General features: G+C 42.9%; 1 protein-coding gene across 7 annotated transcripts in view; it reads right to left on the minus strand.

Annotated features, from left to right (window-relative positions):
* The window catches only part of LOC147010534 (intersectin-1-like), a 94398-nt gene that overhangs the window by 23471 nt on the left and 51186 nt on the right, over positions 1-19741 (minus strand). For 6 of the 7 annotated variants that reach the window (XM_085859497.1, XM_085859495.1, XM_085859499.1 and 3 more), the window contains 7 exons: positions 16526-16578; positions 16210-16257; positions 12499-12665; positions 11875-11917; positions 11557-11678; positions 10120-10252; positions 2931-3122 (listed from right to left, as the gene is read on the minus strand). In XM_085859497.1, coding sequence (XP_085715623.1) covers positions 2931-3122; positions 10120-10252; positions 11557-11678; positions 11875-11917; positions 12499-12665; positions 16210-16257; positions 16526-16578 — 758 coding nt within the window. The remainder of the gene's footprint in view (positions 1-2930; positions 3123-10119; positions 10253-11556; positions 11679-11874; positions 11918-12498; positions 12666-16209; positions 16258-16525; positions 16579-19741) is intronic. The other variant, XM_085859498.1, reaches the window with a different exon arrangement.

The raw sequence follows: 19741 nt of genomic DNA on the forward strand, positions 1-19741 counted from the left end.
TGGCTCAGGATGAACGAATCGTATCCAAAATTCGCAATTCAAACAAGCTGAGCTGACTTTGCTTGCTTCCAAATTGGCACTTGGATGGAAAAGTGGAATGAAACACTTTCATGCGACAAACATCACGTGCAAGTAAATACATAAACACACAATCTCAAAAAAAAAACAAAAACAAAAAAAAAAAACTCTTTGCGGCCCTTTTATAGGTATTAAAATATATATATATATATATATATATATATATATATATATATATATATATATATATATATATATATATATAAAAATTCTTCTTTATATGATCACACCCAGCAAAAAAAAGAACAATTTGAAATGCAGAAACGAGAACGTTTGGCTGTGGAAATGACCACACGTTTGTGGTCACGTCAAACACAAGCACTGGCAGAAGAAAACGTCTGTTAGCCAGACTTGTGAGCTGAAAAAACAAAACAAACAAAAAAACCCCTCAAAAACAAATCAAACTAATCATCCAATAGCAATGTGGGATCAAAATTCACGAGTTTAAAGCAAAACGGCTGGGAGAGCTCACTGGGCGCAATGAGACATTCCTGGTCGGCTCCGTATGCGTCAATGGGCTCGCGTTTCCCATTGGTGATCATCAAAAGCAACAATGGGAAACGCTCCGACAAAATGAATGATTCACAAGGGAATAAAAGGTAGTGTTTATTTTACGTTGAATGTATGTGATTACATACAGCATAAACAATCGTGCACGTCTTCCATACAAGGGCGCGGACGAGATGTGACAAGGAGTTCGAGCAACATGTGTGCAGTGCTTTTAAGACGTAACATCCGATATATTGAAGCGTTTTGGAGTAAAAACAAAAAAATTAAAATCGACTAAATTCAGCTTGATACAATGGCTCAAAGTTAGAATTGTTTTGTTCTCCACTGACAGATCGTCTTGGAAAAGAAACTACGCAGTTTGGTGAACAACAACAATAACAACAACAAAAAATTCACTGAATAACATTTCTCTGCAATCTCCTTGTGGAGGCTTTGTTCAAAATACTGAAGGCGATATGTCTCAAAAAGTATGGTGTAAACAAGGCAAAGTACACCTCGACCCATGGGCCATGTGCAAACCTCGAGCTATGGCACCTGAACCATCGAGTAAGCCTGAATGAAATGTCAAGGTGCGCGTATTTCCGTATTAAAGCTTTCCCCATATAATCGCTGCTCGTTAAACAACAGCTGGAATTTCATTTCATCAGGTCAATGGAAGTTTCTGCAAGAAATACAAATCGATGTGAGTCACCGCTGTCCGACACCTAAATGTGTCTCTGTCCGTGTTGCTATCTGTCCTTGTCCGTGTATCCGTGTGTGGTGGAGGAGGAACTGCAACATATGCCCAGAGTCACCAGAAAACCAAAGGCCGGTTCCAGGCCGCAGTGCGGGCGCTACCAAATGGGGACAATGTTTACCAAGACGAAAACGCTACATGAAAGCAAACCCTCTCAGGATCTGCACCACATGAGCAGCACCATTGCTCTGTGAAAGGAAAAGAAAGGAAAAGTCCAATTGCCATCATAAGACAAATTATGCCCACCTCCAAAGGCCTCAGGTTTAGACAAGAGCCATAAGACAAACCCGTTCTAAAGTTCCATGCTGTCCAAGCATGACACCGAGCCTTTTGCTCATTTGCTTTTTTAAGAGCGAACGTTTTTAAAACTGGTTCTTTGGAGACTCGGTTTAAAGAAAAAGGGACATTATTGCAAAAAAACAAAAACAAAAAGATGACTGCTAAAAAGAAGATGACTGCGACAAGCAAAGAGGTTCAACCACAACCATCAGCTATGCAATTCGCACTCAATATTTCCGATCCTCTGCATTGGCCAGCAAACCCCACAACTATTCCAGGAAGCTGCCGACAAACCGAAGCCACAAATAAAAGTTTAAAATGGCAACGTAATCATCACGATAGCATTCAAGGGCAGAACATTATCATCCAGCGGCGATATAATAATTGTGCTCTTTTTAAAAAATTACGAACAAGTTTTTGATTTTTGGCATCAGATCAGGCAGCGACCGATGGTACAAGTGTGGGGAATGCAATGCAAATGGCAACGCCAGCCGAAATGCCCGAACAGCAATTACAATACAACAAATGATGCATGCGCGGTGATCAAACAAGGAGGCAGCGAAATGAAAACAAAAAATGCACGCAGTGGGTCTTTTTGAAACGTGTGCGCAGTGCAAGGGCATTCGCCAATATCCAATCGAGAGGAGGAAACTATGAGCTGCTGGACAATCGGTGCGTTCAACGATCTCTGCGTGGCGCTGATGAAAGGGGAGCGTTGTTTTTGGGGGTGTTGGGGAGGACGGGGGCGGTGAGACGTCGCAAAAAGACCCACTATCTCAACGCCTCGCGAATGGCTACGTGATTGGCTGTGGAGCTTCAAAGTTCATCCAGTCGGCCAGCCAATGAGAAGGCGGTTTCCAAAGTTTAGGTAAGCCAGCCAATGGGGTTCCAGGACTTAACGTCCACCATCCTTCGCGGGGAAATCAAACATAGTGGGTCTCTTTGCGGATCAAGCTGCGGTGAATGACGGACAAGACAAGCTCCTAGAAAGAAGGAAACAAAAGAAATAAGCAAACAAGGCATGGAACGAAAAACACGAACTGAGAAAAAAAAAAGTAGAAGCAGTACGGAGGGAGCAGTGAAAGCGAAGGCTGCAAAAGGGTTGCCGAAAAATATCGACATGGGAAATCGCCCTAACACGCAAAACGTTCGATCGGAAATCAACTAGTTGCGTGCAGGGTCGTGCACGTGCAGGGGACCACGGAATGAGCTGGTGCTTGCAAAGCGACATGCATGTACTGAGTGGAACATGCACGACTGGGGCATGCCGTGGGCAAGACATGCGGGGTGGGAAAGGGAGAACGCAGAAAAGTGATTCAAGACTCACATTGCTGGCTGGGGTCTGTGTCTGTCGTTTGCTTCACGTAGTTCGAGGGGAAAAGGCCCATAAGTCCATTCAACTCTCCTTTCCACCAATCGGAATCATCCTTAGACATTACGTTGATCACCTGACTCTTGCTAAAGCTGAGTTCATCTTCGTTTTGTGCAGTGTAGTCATAAATGGCGATCACCTGGCACACTGTCGGGGACAACGGAAGAGAGGAGCATTACATCAACATAAACAACACGGGTACACAAGTTCTGATTTTTGAAAGCTCTTGATAGTCTACCGAATCTTTCTTATCATTTGCAGTTATGCTACAAAATGTTCTCCAAATTACAAACAATCTCCAAGATGGTTGTCAGTTGGAGAGTCGAGTCAGTTCAAAAAGTTTGTCCTATGACTGCCTTTCGACTCTGAGAGTTATTTGACCCAAGTATAAACTTGGCCTCCTGAATCTGGAATACCTCTGAAATCTGCACCCTGTCATGATGTCAAGCAAGACTCAAGTGAGAAAAGTAATGAACGTGGTTCAAATTTTACCTGTGGGGCTTCTGTTTACAAAAGGTAGCATAATGCATTGACTATTGTTGAGGGGGGTTATCTTTATAATGATTAATAACCGATAACCAGAATGATGACTTTTCTGCTCAGATGCATGTGCTGAAAAATCAAGATCACTGCAAATGAGATAAAGAGTGGAGCAGCGAGTTATTTCTGATCACTGAAAACCCATTTTATTAAAATTTACAAAACCTTGGCAGTCCACCCCAGAGAGGGAACACTGGTCTAAAAAATGAGAATTAAATTATCTTCCCAGTATCGGCTGCAGTACAATCCTGAGGAGATGTCAGGGGCTGTAGCTCTCTAAGCTCATGCCTAATAGGAGGAGCGAATTAAACCGATTAGCCAGAAGAGCCTTTTCAAAATGTAAATTGTTCCTGGCTACCCCCAGAACTGTTTTGTGTACCACAGACATAGGTGAATGTATGGCAGGCATTTCCTGTTGGTCAGGATGTATGCAGCTGGTGTGGCACTTGCTTCCTGGTACCACTCCAGTGATGGGGTCTGATCTTGATATACATGTAGTGAGCAAAAAAAAAAAAAATGGAAACACCAATGTAAAGCCACTCAATTGAATAGGGGTTTGGGCCACCACATGCGGTCAGTACGGCCTGTATGTGCCATGGCAGAGAGTCCACCAGCATCTGGAATTCTGCAAGAGGGGTGCGGCACACCATTCTTCCATGAGAAAGTCAATCAACTCACACCTGTTTGATGGAGGTGGAAAACACTGTCTCAGGCGTCGTTTCAGAATATCCCATAAATGCTGGATTGGGTTCAGATCTGGTGACTGAGAATGCCATGACATATGGAGAACATCAGTGTCATGCTGATCAAAACATTGGGGACCACAACTGCTCTGTAGATGGGGGCATTGGCATCCTGGAAAACACTCCTCCTGGTAGGAAAGAAATGTTGCAACATGGTGTGAAAATGATCACTCAATACCATTCAGTTGTGATTGGCATCAACCTTGCCTCCTAAGAGAATGACTGCACCCAAACCATGCCAATAATATGCACCCCACAACATTACATAACCATGAGAACCCTTCGCTGTTGGAACCAAGCACTCAGGATTGTAGAGTTTTTAGTTTGGCACCACACCGGCCCTTGTCCAGTTGGCGAGAACATGGTGAAGGATGACTGACCATATCATATTTCTCCACTGCTCGGTAATCCGTTGCCTGTGCTCTTTGCACCAGTGGATTCGCAAACATGCATTGAGAGGTGTGACGAGTGGTTTGTGCACTGCAACCTGACTATAATATACCGCTCTTTGGAGTTCTCAGCGGACTGTGTTTGATGAAACTGGCTGCTCGCGCCGCAGGTTGAAATTCCAATTGATCTGCAATTACTTGCCTGTTGCCTTGCACTTCAAATGAATGCATGGATATCACGATCCTGGGAGTATACACTTCTGCCCACTGTTGCCCTTTGCTGATGATGTCTTTTCTTCAGAGTTCCATGCCGACATCACCTTAGATACCGTTGGTCACGAAACATCAGCAAGTTAACCTGTCTTTGTCAATGAAGATCCTGCCAAACGTGCCCCAACAATCACACCTCCTTCAAACCCATTGAGGTCTCCTCTTGCAGTAATGCTCACCATAATTATAGGCAACCAGGCCTTTGCAGCATTTATATACATGGCCCAAAGCATGATGGGATGTTATTTGCCTAATTGACACATGGGCCACACTTGTGTGGAAGCTGTTGCTTTCAATATACTTACTTTCTCTCATTTCCCCAGATGTTTCTATATATATATATATATATATATATATATATATATATATATATATATATATATATATATATATATATATATATATATATATATATATATATATATATATATATATATATATATATATATATATATATATATATATATATATATATATATATATATGAGTAGAACAAGTATTTGATACACTGCCGATTTTGCAGGTTTTCCCACTTACAAAGCACGTAGAGGTCTAATTTTTATCATAGGTACACTTCAACTGTGAAAGACGGAATCTAAAACAAAAATCCTGAAAATCACATTGTATGATTTATAAATGATTAATTTGCATTTTATTGCATGAAATAAGTATTTGAGACATCAGAAAAACAGAACTTAATATTTGGTACAGAAACCTTTGTTTGCAATTACAGAGATCAGACGTTTCCTGTAGTTCTAAACCAAGTTTGCACAGACTGCAGCAGGGATTTTGGCCCACTCCTCCATACAGATCTTCTCCAGATCCTTCAGGTTTCGGGGCTGTCGCTGGGCAACACAGACTTTCAAGTTCCCTCCAAAGATTTTCTATTGGGTTCAGGTTTGGAGACTGGCGAGGCCACTCCAGGACCTTGAGATGCTTCTTACGGAGCCACTCCTTAGTTGCCCTGGCTGTGTGTTTCGGGTCGTTTCATGCTGGAAGACCCAGCCACGCCCCATCTTCAATGCTCTTGTTGAGCGAAGGAGGTTGTTGGCCAAGATCTCACGATACATGGCCCCATCCATCCTCCCCTCAATATGGTGCAGTCGTCCTGTCCCCTTTGCAGAAAAGCATCCCCAAAGAATGATGTTTCCACCTCCATGCTTCACGGTTGGGATGGTGTTCTTGGGGTTGTACTCATCCTTCTTCTTCCTCCAAACACGGCGAGTGGAGTTTAAACCAAAAAGCTCTGTTTTGGTCTCATCAGACCACATGACCTTCTCCCATTCCTCCTCTGGATCATCCAGATGGTCATTGGCAAACTTCAGATGGGCCTGGACATGCGCTGGCTGCAGGATTTTAATCCATGACGGCATAGTGTGTTACTTATGGTTTTCTTTGATACTGTGGTCCCAACTCTCTTCAGGTCATTGACCAGGTCCTGCCGTGTAGTTCTGGGCTGATCCCTCACCTTTCTCATGATCATTGAGGCTCCACGAGGTGAGATCTTGCATGGAGCTGCAGACCGAGGGAGATTGACTGTTATCTTGAACTTCTTCCATTTTCTAATAATTGCCCCCAACAGTTGTTGCCTTCTCACCAAGCTGCTTGCCTATTGTCCTGTAGCCCATCCCAGCCTTGTACAAGTCTACAATTTTGGCCCTGATGTCCTTAGACAGCTCTCTGGTCTTGCCCATTGTGGAGAGGTTGGAGTCTGATTGATTGTGTGGACAGCTGTCTTTTATGCAGATAACGAGTTCAAACAGGTGCAGTTAATACCGGTAATGAGTGGAGAATGGGAGGGCTTCTTAAAGGCAAAACTAACAGGTCTGTGAGAGCCGGAATTCTTCCTGGTTGGTCGGTGATAAAATACTTATTTCATGCAATAAAATGCAAATTATTTAAAAATCATACAATGTGATTTTCAGGAATTTTATTTTGATTCCGCCTTTCACAGTTGAAGTGTACCTATGATAAAAAAAACTACAGATAAGACCTCTACGTGCTTTGTAAGTGGGAAAACCTGCAAAATCGGCAGTGTATCAAATACTTGTTCTCCCCACTGTATGTATGTATATATATATATATATGTGTATATATATATATATATATATATATATATATATATATATATATATATACATATACATATATATATATATATATATATATATATAGTGCCCCAAAAAAATGTACTCACATTCTGGCTCCTCATAACTCATTGAATTTTTCATTTATTTTCAGATCAAATTGACCATAATAATGGCAGAAGTACGACTAGGTTTTGAAGAATGAAAATTTATCATAAAGTGCTACCAGAAGCACGAAAACATCATGGAAGTGCAAAGACAATTTAGAAGACATTTTCACAAAGATCCACCAACGCGACGCACCATTGCTCGCATCCGAGATAAGTTTTAAACAGATGGAACTGTGCATGACGTCCATAAGGAGCGTTCAGGAAGACCACGGTCATCAAGCACCCCCGCAAAGGAAAATCAATTGCTGGGAACCCTCCACCGATCCCCACGGAAATCTGTATGACAAATGGCTCGTGAGACAGGAATCCCAAAATCAAGCACCCATCGCATTTTGAAACGAATTAATTGGAAAAGTTACATTCCAAAATTAATCCACGCTCCAAATGAAGACGATCTTGACCGGAGAGCTGAATTTTGTGAGTGGTACCTGGGCAAATGCGAAGAAGATGCAGCATTTCCATCCAAAATTGTTTGGAGCGATGAGGCCAGCTTCAAGTTAAATGGCTCAATAAACCGACACAATTGCACCTATTGGGCTCCTAAAAATCCGCATGTTACTATGGAACACCATTTAAACTTACCAGGGGTTACTGTGTGGTGTGGGATATCAGCATTGGGCATCCTCGGGCCATTCTTTTTTGACCAAAATATCACTGGGGAAGTTTACTTAAACTTGCTGCAGGAATCCGTCGGTCCACGTGTCGAAGAGATATTTGGTGATGAAGAGATTTACTTTCAGCAAGATGGAGCACCTCCCCACTACCACCGTGATGTAAGGGCCTATCTCGAAGCAACTTTTCTGAACACATGGATTGCGTGAAAAGGTAGTGTTGAATTCCCTGCGCGTTCCCCAGACCTCACTCCAATGGACTTCTTTTTATGGGGATATCTCAAAGATAAGGTTTACAGCTCAAAACCAGCAACAGTCGATGAGCTGAAAGAGGAAATTGAAAGACAATGTCTTGCAATTCCAAATGAAATGATTCGTAACGCTGTTGAATCCATTGGTCCGCGTTATCGGCTGTGTTAGGAACGTGATGGTCGTCAGTTTGAACATTTGTAAACATGCATTTAACCATTAATCTTGTTTCTAAGTCAATAAACAACACATTTATTATCATTTAAAGAGTGAGTACATTTTTTGGGGACACCCTGTACATCTCCATTATAATACCAAGCTTGCACACTAAAAACTCGGCTCGCCGTCACACGATCCCTATGAAATTGCTGTGGCATATAGCGGACATGCCGACAATGTTTGGGAAGTCTTGGCGTTCCATAGTACCACTTGCATTTTACACAATGCGTATTTTTGTCATTCCCCGTGTACGGTCTGTTGTCTGCTACCAGCTATGTTTTACTGCTATCCCGTGCATGTGCACGGGTATCGCTAGTATATATGGTTTTTAAGAAGGGGTTTCCAACCAAAAATAAAAAAAACTAGATCAACTCCGCTAATTTGAGCAAAAAAGCAAGAGCAGACCAGTTCTCGGGCAACGTTTCACCAGCTTCACAGGCGGTTTCATCAAGCACAACAAACCTGAGCCTCGGCACGTGTTCGGTTTTAATTTCAATATGACTGCTCATTTCCGGTCACGTGCTGGTGCTCGAGGTCAAATGGAGGAGTGCTTCCTTCATGTTTATTTTATTTTGCAAAAGCAAAATAAACGTGAAATCACATCATTGATGGGTTCTCTGCTCTTTTTTGTTTTTGCTTACACGTGATCCGGTGTTGTATGTGTGTGGACGAGCATGTGTCTGCTCTTTATTTATTATATATATATATATATATATATATATATATATATATATATATATATATATATATATATATATATATATATATATATATATATATATATATATATATGTTTTGTATAAGATTGGGGCGGTTGAGATTACACATTTTTAAAGAAGGCACTTGCAACCAAAAGTAAAAACTAGATCGACTCTGCTAATTTGAACAAAAAGTGAGAGCAGACCCGGTCTCAGGTGCAAAAAAAAGTGCAAGGGTGCCAATATTTTTGGCCACAACTGTACCTTCTGATCGGGACACAAACTGTACCGCTATCGACTGTAGGCGCTTGGTAAGTGGCTTAAGCTCTCAAGCAAGCACTCCAACGGAACGTCTGGCTTGGCAAGCGATTTCAAATTGCCGTCGATACAACCATGCACCAGAAAACTCCCAAGCAATGTCCGAGGAACACTTTTTTTCGTGTCGCAACTACTGCCAAGTTCAAATGTGGACCTTAAATTTTGTAATTCTTCTTAGTTTGAGAGATTCTCCAGGTGATGGCATGTGCAGAAATGAAATAGAAACAAGAGCTGGCGTCTCCGGGCGTTTCTAAGCATTGCAATGTACCCAGCAATTCGTGGCTATGATGAAGAGGTATTCGATAATAATATGAGTGAGGAAAGTGGAAAACAAAACTTTATAATTAAGAAATCGTTGCGGCCTGTTCCAAGTCCAGGCATGGTTGAGCAGGCCAAAAAATACATGGCGGCTTCAGATCCCAGCAAGGTAACCCAGGAAACACTGTAAGACCCCAGAGAGTGAGGTGGCCAAGCAACGCCTGATAAAGGATATAATTAAATAAGGGCGTTAATTATCTTCAAAATGAGTGTCTTAATTAACCCAAACACTCAATTTTCACTCATGCACTTCCTTGGAATTCCCTTAGTGTGCAAGCAACGTTTCAGGCTGCTCGGTTTCATGGCTTTGGAGTTATGGAGGACAAACACACATTAGTATAGGATGACTTGGCTGGGGTCAGGTATGAATAACCGACCTTTCAGATTCAGAGAAGACCCTCAAACCATTATGTCACCGAGTCCAATCTTGTTTGTGTAATATTTAAAATGCCCATCAAACAAGGTAAAAATTTAAAAGCTCGGTGAAAGGAAACCGAGTCAGTTACGAATTGCTTTCATGCAATGCTCATACCTGACGTGAATGCTGCCGGCAAAGCCTTCGCCACTTCTACAGGTGCAACCGGCGTCGATTTGCCACTACCTGGCCCGAGCAATCTCACATAGTTTGCTGGAAACCAACCAAACTGTCTCTTCCGTCCTCGAGCCTGGACATAAGCAGTGGAGAAGCAACAACCCATGAGTCAAGTTACGTGTGCTACTCGTATTCCTCTGACCTACCATGCAAACCCGGCTTAAAATGTACACTGTGAAAAACATGCAATCCAAAACTGCATCAGCTCAATTTCTCATGCGAGAATAATAATCATATAAATGCTGTGATTAAAATGAAATTTTGGGTTAACATGTCTGATTTTACACACAGTGTCAACTCTAAGCTATTGTGCTAATCAGCCACTGTTGATTTGTGGAATAAATAAATAAATAAATAAATAAAACAAAGAAAATGAAGAAAAAAAAATCACTGTGACAGTTGCCGAAACGGAACGGCACTTGGAAGAGTGCATATCCCCGCTCGGCTGAATAGTTTACATTTTGTATCCCATTAATTGGTTGGATCTGAATCCGGAACTTAACCAAAATCGAATCGGCTTATTCTTGTCATCTAACCAACTCATCGTGCCTGGTGTTAGCTTCATGGTTACACTGATGGGCTTGGGATCCTCGGATCCAGAGTTCAAATCCCACTTTTCTGTTGAATTAATACCCGGTGGGGTTGACTCTGCCTGTCATCCTTCCGAGGTCGGCAAAATGAGTGCCAGCTTGCTGGTATCCTGCGTCGGAGTGGCGACCCGTCCAGGATTGTGCCCAATAGCCAAAGAGACTGCTTGGGCAGCACCAACGCTCTGCACAGAGTATAGTCCCAATGGATGGATGGAACCAACTCATCGACCTGGTTTTGTCATGACTCGTCCACAACGTTATCACGGTGTATGAAAAATTCTCGTATCTGGATCCGGATTCGAATTTTCACCAAAATTGAATCAAGTCGTCCTTGTCACACACCCAACTTGTCCACAAACTTTCTGCAGAATCCATCCATAACCTTTTGAGATATATATATATATATATATATATATATATATATATATATATATATATATATATATATATATATATATATATATATATATATACATGCACACACACAGTATATCGTTTTTGGCACTCTCAACGGTGAAGAATCACTTTAAAAATTCTCAGATCCGGACCTTCACCAAAATTAAGCGTTGCTGTCCTCGGCCGGTCAACAACACACAAAAAAATTCATAATGATTGCTTGAAATCTGTGGCCAAAAATCGTGTGACAAAAAAGAGAGACAGACAGACAAACACAACAGACCAACATACTTGGCAAAAAAAAAATTCAGCAAGTAATAAACTCTGCTCAGTCGTTTTGTGAGTTATAAAAATAGACATTTCATTTTGAGCCTCAAGATATCATGCTCACCTGTAACTCTCCTTCCCACCATCCTGATGGAGCTTTCTTACGAATGAGGAGGAGCTGCCCGGTTGCCAAAGTCAACTGCTCGGAACCAGTGGCGGTGTAAGCTACAATCACTTGCGCTATCTCTGTGAAGCAGACAATAACCAATTATTAGAATCGCGTCATATCTCAACAAGATTCATGCCCACAACTGAAAGGCCTCCACTCACCTGTTGCACAAGTTAGACCCATAAAATAGCCACACATTACACGTAATGTACACATAAAGACATCGTTCACATACAGCGCCATCTGGTTCGAGAGAGCACAATAAGGACGCACCTGGCTTCTTTCCGGCAGTCGTAGTCTTTCCAGCAGGAGCTCCCTGTACCAACGCCGATTGGTGGGAAATAAACGGGTGAGGGAAACAATGGAGGGCAGGTTCAGCACTGCCAAAGCAGTTTCTTGGCACGGGTTATACTGGGAGGTTTGCCATTGCCTTCCCAGAGTTAGGGTTACCAGACAGAAAAAAAAACTGTAATCACAGGTTTTCCTCAACAAACCCTCCAAAAAGATAAAAGTCAATCACAGTGCACAACGGTTTTGATAATATTAACAGTAACAAGAGCGAGATTTGCTTTGTGATATTTCCTCCCAATGTGACATGTCCCCAACCAATGTGATATTTCACAAGTCCAAAAAAGGCATAACTGAAAATATTGACGAAACGCCCTGAAACTCAAACTTGTTCTGTAACTCGTCATAATCTAGCCATGTACCAAGTTTCAGTTCAATATGTTAAGGGGTAGAGGAAAAAGTCTGAAAAAACACAGGTGGGACGGACGGAAGGACGGACAGACGGAAAGCAAATCTACAGTCCCCTCCGGTAAACTGGACAGGGACTTGTAAGGAGTTCTCAAGTCATCAAACATCAATAACAATGACAGACAGCATCTGCTGCGCCACCTCGTTTTCTTTGGCTCGAACGTAGTTTGAAGGGAAGACGCCCACTTGGTCTCCCAGTGTCCCAGTCCACCAGTCACCCTCCTTCTTGGTGACCAGGATTACATCCCCCGCTGAAAACGTCAGATCCCCAGCCTCGTGGCTCTCGTATGTGTACAAAGCCACAAACTCTGAAACATGCAGACACAAAAGCTCAATGCTACAAGTTGCGGTACAAACGTCCACTCAAAGTCTGACAACAAAACACGCAGTTTGAACCATTTCTGTTCCATGCACAAATGGAGTTCAGCAGAGCAGTGATCAATGTTTTGGAAAATGCCAATGAGATATTGTAGGATACTTTATAGAACAAACTCTGTCCGAGACGGATGTAAAAAAATAATTAAGATGCACACAGTCCAGGTGTATCGGGGAAAAACAGGTTTAGAGGCGGCAGACGAAGCAGTAGATTAGGAGGTTGGTTCTTGAGGCTTCGTGACAGCTTCCCTGACTGTATCACTCCAAACAAAGACCCGAGAATCAAGGACGAGTGGGATTACAGAGGGGCGATGTTGACGCTATGATGCAGGAGAGAAAGTTTGCAGACAAGAGAGGAGGGAGAAATGGGGGAAGTAAGGACCTCCAGCAGACAAGGGAACAGAGTGGGTTGAGTTAACAAGGGACACATAAGCAGATAGGAGAAGCAGAATTGTGTGGGTGGACAGGAGAGGATAATCAGTGGGAATAGAAAAGATCAGAAAAAGAATAGGGGATGACATGAGATAGTGATTGCTCACCACTTTAAAGAAGTGGAGAGAAGAACAATTTGGTGGGGTGAGAACAGAAATGAGGTGAGAGAAAACTGCTTGGCAACCAACCAACCTGCAATGGGAAAGGAGGTGACCCTTGCACCTCAGCATCATGTTAAGCATCTATAATTAGCCTCAGGATCTTCGATTCCACATTTTCCAGAGGTGCGAGGCGAGATCTGACAGCATCGGCCGACAAAAGATACTCGTACTCCATGATACTGCGTATAAAGGTACTATAGACTATTTGGAGTTGACAGCAGCCAAGCAATGACTAGCACAGCAAAGAATTATAAAGCACCTCCACTGCAATGGAGATGAGCTTGAATATGTGATCTAGTCAGGAGAGGTCATGACAGACTTACTCCAAGGAGCTGCAAAGATGTTACTTCTGCCAGAGGTTGATTGCAGAAGTGAACGAGCGGATAAATCATTCGACCTTTTTGTACAGATAGAGCAAGCTTGTGGGACTGGGAAGCAATGGATGACCTAGTGCAAGTGATTGATCAGCTTTGTATTTTCTCTGGATTGGCAAGACAAAGATGTGGATGCAGCTGTCATTGGTATGAGAGACCTTGCGACAAAGAGTGGGGTCCCCTTGCAAAGTGATATTTGTGGTTTTCAAAAGAGGCCGAGAGGTCATTCATATAAACCAGAGAGGACATGGCAAAGACAACGCCTTGAGTAACAATAACCTATATGTAAAGGGAGGTGGAGAAAGAATGCAATCCAGGGCTAAGCAATTATTTTGAACATTAAAAGCCATTAGTGAGGGAGAAAACTCCAAATGCCTTTGGCAGAAAGTTGAACGATCAGGACTGCTGTGTGCCAGTTGGAGTTGCATGCTCGAGATGCAGTGAAAATGCTTTGTCCTCTTGCTTGAAATTTAGTGTTCATCCATCGCTGAGTTTAGCAGAAGGAGCATGACCAAGACGGAACCAAATTGATGATCTGATAATAAAGAGTTGGAGAAGTAGGCTTTCAGATTGGTTGAGATTAATAGATTCCATTACCCTTGTTGATTATCGGAGGGCAGCTTACTGGTTTGTAGGTCAGAAGGTCCGTCTTGACACCGTTCTTATGGATAGGAATGCCTTAAACCACCTTCCATAATATAATGACAGAAACAAGAGATCAAAGATGAGCAGCAGAGACTGGTTCGTAGATGGTCCACTTGTCGATTGGGGGATGACAGTACCAACTTGCTGCTTCAGAAGGTTGTTGCAGAGGGGAAGACAGTCAGAAGTGATCGGTGGTATTAGGAGGTGAAAGGGAGGCACAAAGGACCGTGAGGAAAGGTACTACGGAAAAAACAGGAAAGAGGGAGAAAGAGGGAGAAAGAGGGAGAAAGAGGGAGAAAGAGGGAGAAAGAGGGAGAAAGAGGGAGAAAGAGGGAGAAAGAGGGAGAAAGAGGGAGAAAGAGGGAGAAAGAGGGAGAAAGAGGGAGAAAGAGGGAGAAAGAGGGAGAAAGAGGGAGAAAGAGGGAGAAAGAGGGAGAAAGAGGGAGAAAGAGGGAGAAAGAGGGAGAAAGAGGGAGAAAGAGGGAGAAAGAGGGAGAAAGAGGGAGAAAGAGGGAGAAAGAGGGAGAAAGAGGGGGAAAGAGGGAGAAAGAGGGAGAAAGAGGGAGAAAGAGGGAGAAAGAGGGAGAAAGAGGGAGAAAGAGGGAGAAAGAGGGAGAAAGAGGGAGAAAGAGGGAGAAAGAGGGAGAAAGAGGGAGAAAGAGGGAGAAAGAGGGAGAAAGAGGGAGAAAGAGGGAGAAAGAGGGGGAAAGAGGGGAAAGAGGGGAAAGAGGGGGAAAGAGGGGGAAAGAGGGGAAAGAGGGAGAAAGAGGGAGAAAGAGGGAGAAAGAGGGAGAAAGAGGGAGAAAGAGGGAGAAAGAGGGGGAAAGAGGGGGAAAGAGGGGGAAAGAGGGGGAAAGAGGGGGAAAGAGGGGGAAAGAGGGGGAATCAATGACACGAAAATATGAAGTCTGATACACTAGTTGAGAGGAAGGTTTTAGTCACACTGTTGTGGGTGATTATAAAGTGACCTGGTAAAATTGGTCGAAGAGGTTCAATACGATTGAGTAAACAATTGCAGTTGTTACAATGATAGACAAGCTCCGAGTACAATAATGTGGGAGAGTGTTGGGCAAGGGAGGAGGGTAAGAGAGGCAGCAAAGCTTGAGCAGGATGTATAGGGAGAAGAGGTGGCAGAGCAAGTGGGAGGAGATTGAGATGAACCGGCAGAGCAGCCGGGAAGGCACAAGAAGGTACAAGATCAATATGTGCTCGCATCTCAAAGTGAGGCCTCAAATGCTAGCTGTTGAATTTTAGCAAAATCTGACAGCTAGAGGGGTGGTTGAGCATCAGCTGACCAAGCAGAGTGAGGAAGCAAAAAATATCGAAGGTATGCATGCAACGATAGACAAGGAAGAAGGTTGGAGAAGGCGGAGTCTAAAAAAGGGAACAGGGGGTGGGGAGGAGAGGAAAATAATGTGGAAGCCTGAAAGGGGATGGGAGGGTGAGGTGGAAGCTTGAAAGGAGGGGGTGAGGGAATGGCAAAAGAAAAGGTGGAAACTTGGAAAAAAGTAAGGGGTTGGCATCTGAAATCATAGACATCCTGAAATGGGGTGGGGGTAAAGGGGAAGTGGAAACCATGAAAAGTGGGGCAGCGGGCCAGGTGGATACATGAAAAAAAAGATTTGGAGGAGAACGTGAACTTGGGCAGGAAGGAGTAAGAATCCATCCATCCATCCATGGGATTGGCAAAGCTGTGACACAAATATCGTTGGGCAAACAGGGTGAGACAGGAGCACATGTGGGTGACAAATAACTAGATGACGTCACAGAAATGGGCAGGGACAAAAAGAAGATATCAAAGTCAAAATTGATGGATCCTATATTGAAAGGAACAAAATAAAAAAATTAAAAATCCTGAGAATTACCTTGACCCGTTGGAGGTGCTGGGGCAGGCCGTGAAGGTACCGAGATACCTTTAAAGCAAACAATAGGGGAAAGCAGGCCAGATTCAAGGGGCATCACACCATTAACAACATGCTCGTGTTTCAGACACAATAAATTAATTGTTACGTGCATGCAATTATGAGTGTGACTCGAAACACAAACAACAAACCTTCCATTTTAGTGGGTGAGTGACAGCAAAAATGCAAAGTAGTCTAGGAAAGTATGGCACAAAGTGTTCCCCACCAGACACAAATCTCACGTGAATGGGTTAAAATTAGAAGTCCTGACAATGCTTACCCTCCTGACGAGAAGAGGCATTTTGAACCGGAAACTCTGGAGCATTTGGCTCACTGCAACACACAAAGAAGCAATGAGAGAAAGTCAGAGAGAACAGCTCGAAGGCCACTGTTGCACCTGCCGTGCATGAAATGCTTCATTTCCGTTTGCATGTACACGACCGGTCAAAACTTTTAGAACACCCCCATTTTTCCAGTTTTTACCGAAATTTAAGCAGTTTAACGTTTCAATGTACTCTGAAATTAAAGCATAGAACAAATAAACAATTGCAGATAAAAAAGAAATCATGGAATCGTTTTGTTGAACAAAATTTAATCTAAATTTTTGACTCATCAAAGTAGCCACCTTTTGCAGATATAACAGCCAAACATACTCGTGGCATTCTTTTGACAATGAAAATCAAATATTGTTCGGAAAGTTCTTCCCAACACTGTTGCAGAAGTTTTCACAAATGTGTTGCACTTGTAGGTTGCTTTGCTTTCACCCTTCTGTCCAGTTCATCCCAAACCAGCTCGATGGGGTTTAAGTCTGGAGACTGTGCTGGTCATTCCATGATTTGAAGCCTACAGTCTTGTTCTTTTCATCTAAGGTAGTTCTGATATAGCCTGGAGGTATGTTTTTGGGTCGTTATCTTCCTGTAGGATGAACCGCTGATCAACTCGGCGTAGATCAGAGGGTATTGCATGGCACTGCAAAATGCTGTGGTCGCCCTTTTGGTTCAGGGTGCCAGTGACTCTGTGCAAGTCGCCGACTCTGGATCCAGCAAAAGAGCTCCAGGTCATCACGCTTCCTCCTCCATGTTTGACAGTTGGTGTCACACACTGAGGAACCATTCTTTCACCTACTCGACGGTGTACAAAAACCCTGCGTGATGAACCGAAGATTTCAAATTTTGATTCATTGGTCCATAAGACCTTCTTCCAGTTTTCAGTAATTCACTGGTGGTGCTTCATGGCCCAGGCAAGCCTCTTTTTCGTATTTTGCCATCTTAGCAATGGCTTTCTTACTGCCATTCGACCTGTCAAACCTGCAGCTCGAACTATTCTCTTCACAGTTGAAACTGAGACTTCCTTACTTCGACCAGTGTTAAGCTGTGCTTGAAGCTGTTGTCCTGTGAGCCGCCAATCACGCAAGCTGTTGACTCTCAGAAACTTGTCTTCCGATTGTGTTGTGGCTTTGGGTCTACCAGACCTCTTCCTGTCAGAGTTTCCTCCTGTTTCCAAGTGCCTTTTGATGGTGTACGAAACTGTACTCACTGACACCTTGGCTTCTTTGCAATTTCTCCAAAGGAAAGACCTACACTTTTAAGGGTTATAATGATCTGTCTGTCTTCTTTTGTCAATTGTCTTTTTCTCACCATTATGATCGCAATATACTACTTCCTGCAGTGCAATATTGTCCAAATAATGCTTCAGAGGGTGTAGCAACACGGTCTGTTCCAACACTGCTTTTATACAGACAGAGGGTTTGTAACTAATCAACAAAAGTTGGGACACCTGTAGGAATTGTTTGCATCAACTTTCAAGGCTTAATTTACTTCCATTGCTGCAGAACATCTGCAGTTGCTAACCCATTACTTGTTCCCTGAAAAGGGCCTTTTTTAACAACTGAAATTTACATTATTTTTCAGTTTTTGGGAACCTAAACTTTTCTTCTTTTTTTTAACCTCTGGCAGTTTACCGCTTAGGCCAAAAAAAAAAAAATGTTGCATTGGCGTAATGGGTCACTGAAAAATAGGGTAGGTCGGTCGGGATCTTTTTTTTTTTTTTTTTCCTAATAAATCCCTCCCAAAATCTCCCCCGGCTCGAGTACCACCCTTTTTGTCGGCGGGTTCTGTCCGAAACACTTCCGGGTTTTTGCGATCGCGATCGCAATCAACAAGATACTTGAAAACGATAGCAAAACAACAAAAATAGCAATAAAATAGGGTCGGCAAAATTTTTCGATAGCAAAAAAACAAAAAAAAAAAAACGTAGGGTCGGCGGAATTTTTAGGGTCGGGCGGGTTACGCCAATGCAACATTTTTTTTTTTTTGGCCTTAGCTTTGTACCATTTCAGGTTATTCAATGGACTTAAACTGCTTAAATTTCAGTAAAAACTGAAAAATGGGGGTGTTCCAAAACTTTTGACCAGTCGTGTACATGGCAAGTTCGCAGCAGCCTTGGCAAAGAGGAAGAAAAAGCTTTTTAAGCCGACCTGCAACCTCTCAAAACTCCCCTTGTTGGCACTGTAGAAATTAATCTTACGTGCAGGAAATTAAATCTACTGTAATGTTCGGAGAATTTCAAGGCAATGCTTGAGGTTTTGATTTAATGCTGAAAACAAAGACCAATTAGGCACATTTTCCATTTCATGCTGTGTCGGATCGAAAGCAGCACATAGTCAGGTGATAAACCAGACGGAAGGCAATGCTTTCATCATGGTTGTATTCATGACTTTCCAGCAGACAAACTGCACCTTGGCATGATCTTTGGTTAAAGAGTTACCAAGCTTGAGAGTAAACCAAAATCATAGCTGCTGCAGAATACAAAAGCATCATCATGGCCTGCAATAAAAAACAAGTCAAAAGACAACGAAGCATTTTCCTTGAGAACTGGCGGTACACCTTCCTTGAAGCAGTAACAAGTAATGGACGTTATTCTGTGGTGGCAATTTAGGAGGCACCAACACGGTCACCATGGCCAAAGGCTCTGAGGAAGGGGTTGCAAAGACCACTGCCATGTAAAAGCAGTGGGACGTGGGCGTCGACAATCAAACAACGTCCACCACGGTGCAAAACTCAAACATTTGGCACCAGCAGACTTACCGGGATGACGTTTTTGAATCCGGAACTGGTGTGTGGAGTCATTCCAGTGAATGGACATGTCAAATAAACTTGGGAAAACCAGCATAGTGATAAGATGCAGAATACCACCAAAACCACAGCAGACAAATGCATCCAACCAAATACATGAACTAATAATCCAATTGCTTTTATTATCGGAGCACTAACCAATAAGAAACATTTGATCACAAATAAATAAATAAATCCATCCATCCATTGGGACCATACTCTGTGCAGAGTGTTGGTGCTGTTATTCACCTAACAGCATTGGTGCTGTTATTCAGCGGTCTCCTTGGCTATTGGGCACAATCCTGGACGGGTCGCCACTCCGACACAGGATACCAGCAAGCTGGCACTCATTTTGCCGACCTCGGAAGGTTGACAGGCAGTCA

The sequence above is a fragment of the Eptatretus burgeri genome, chromosome 16 (genome assembly GCF_056783735.1).
Source record: "Eptatretus burgeri isolate ZD-2024b chromosome 16, Ebu_testis_v1, whole genome shotgun sequence".
Lineage (NCBI taxonomy): Eukaryota > Metazoa > Chordata > Myxini > Myxiniformes > Myxinidae > Eptatretus > Eptatretus burgeri.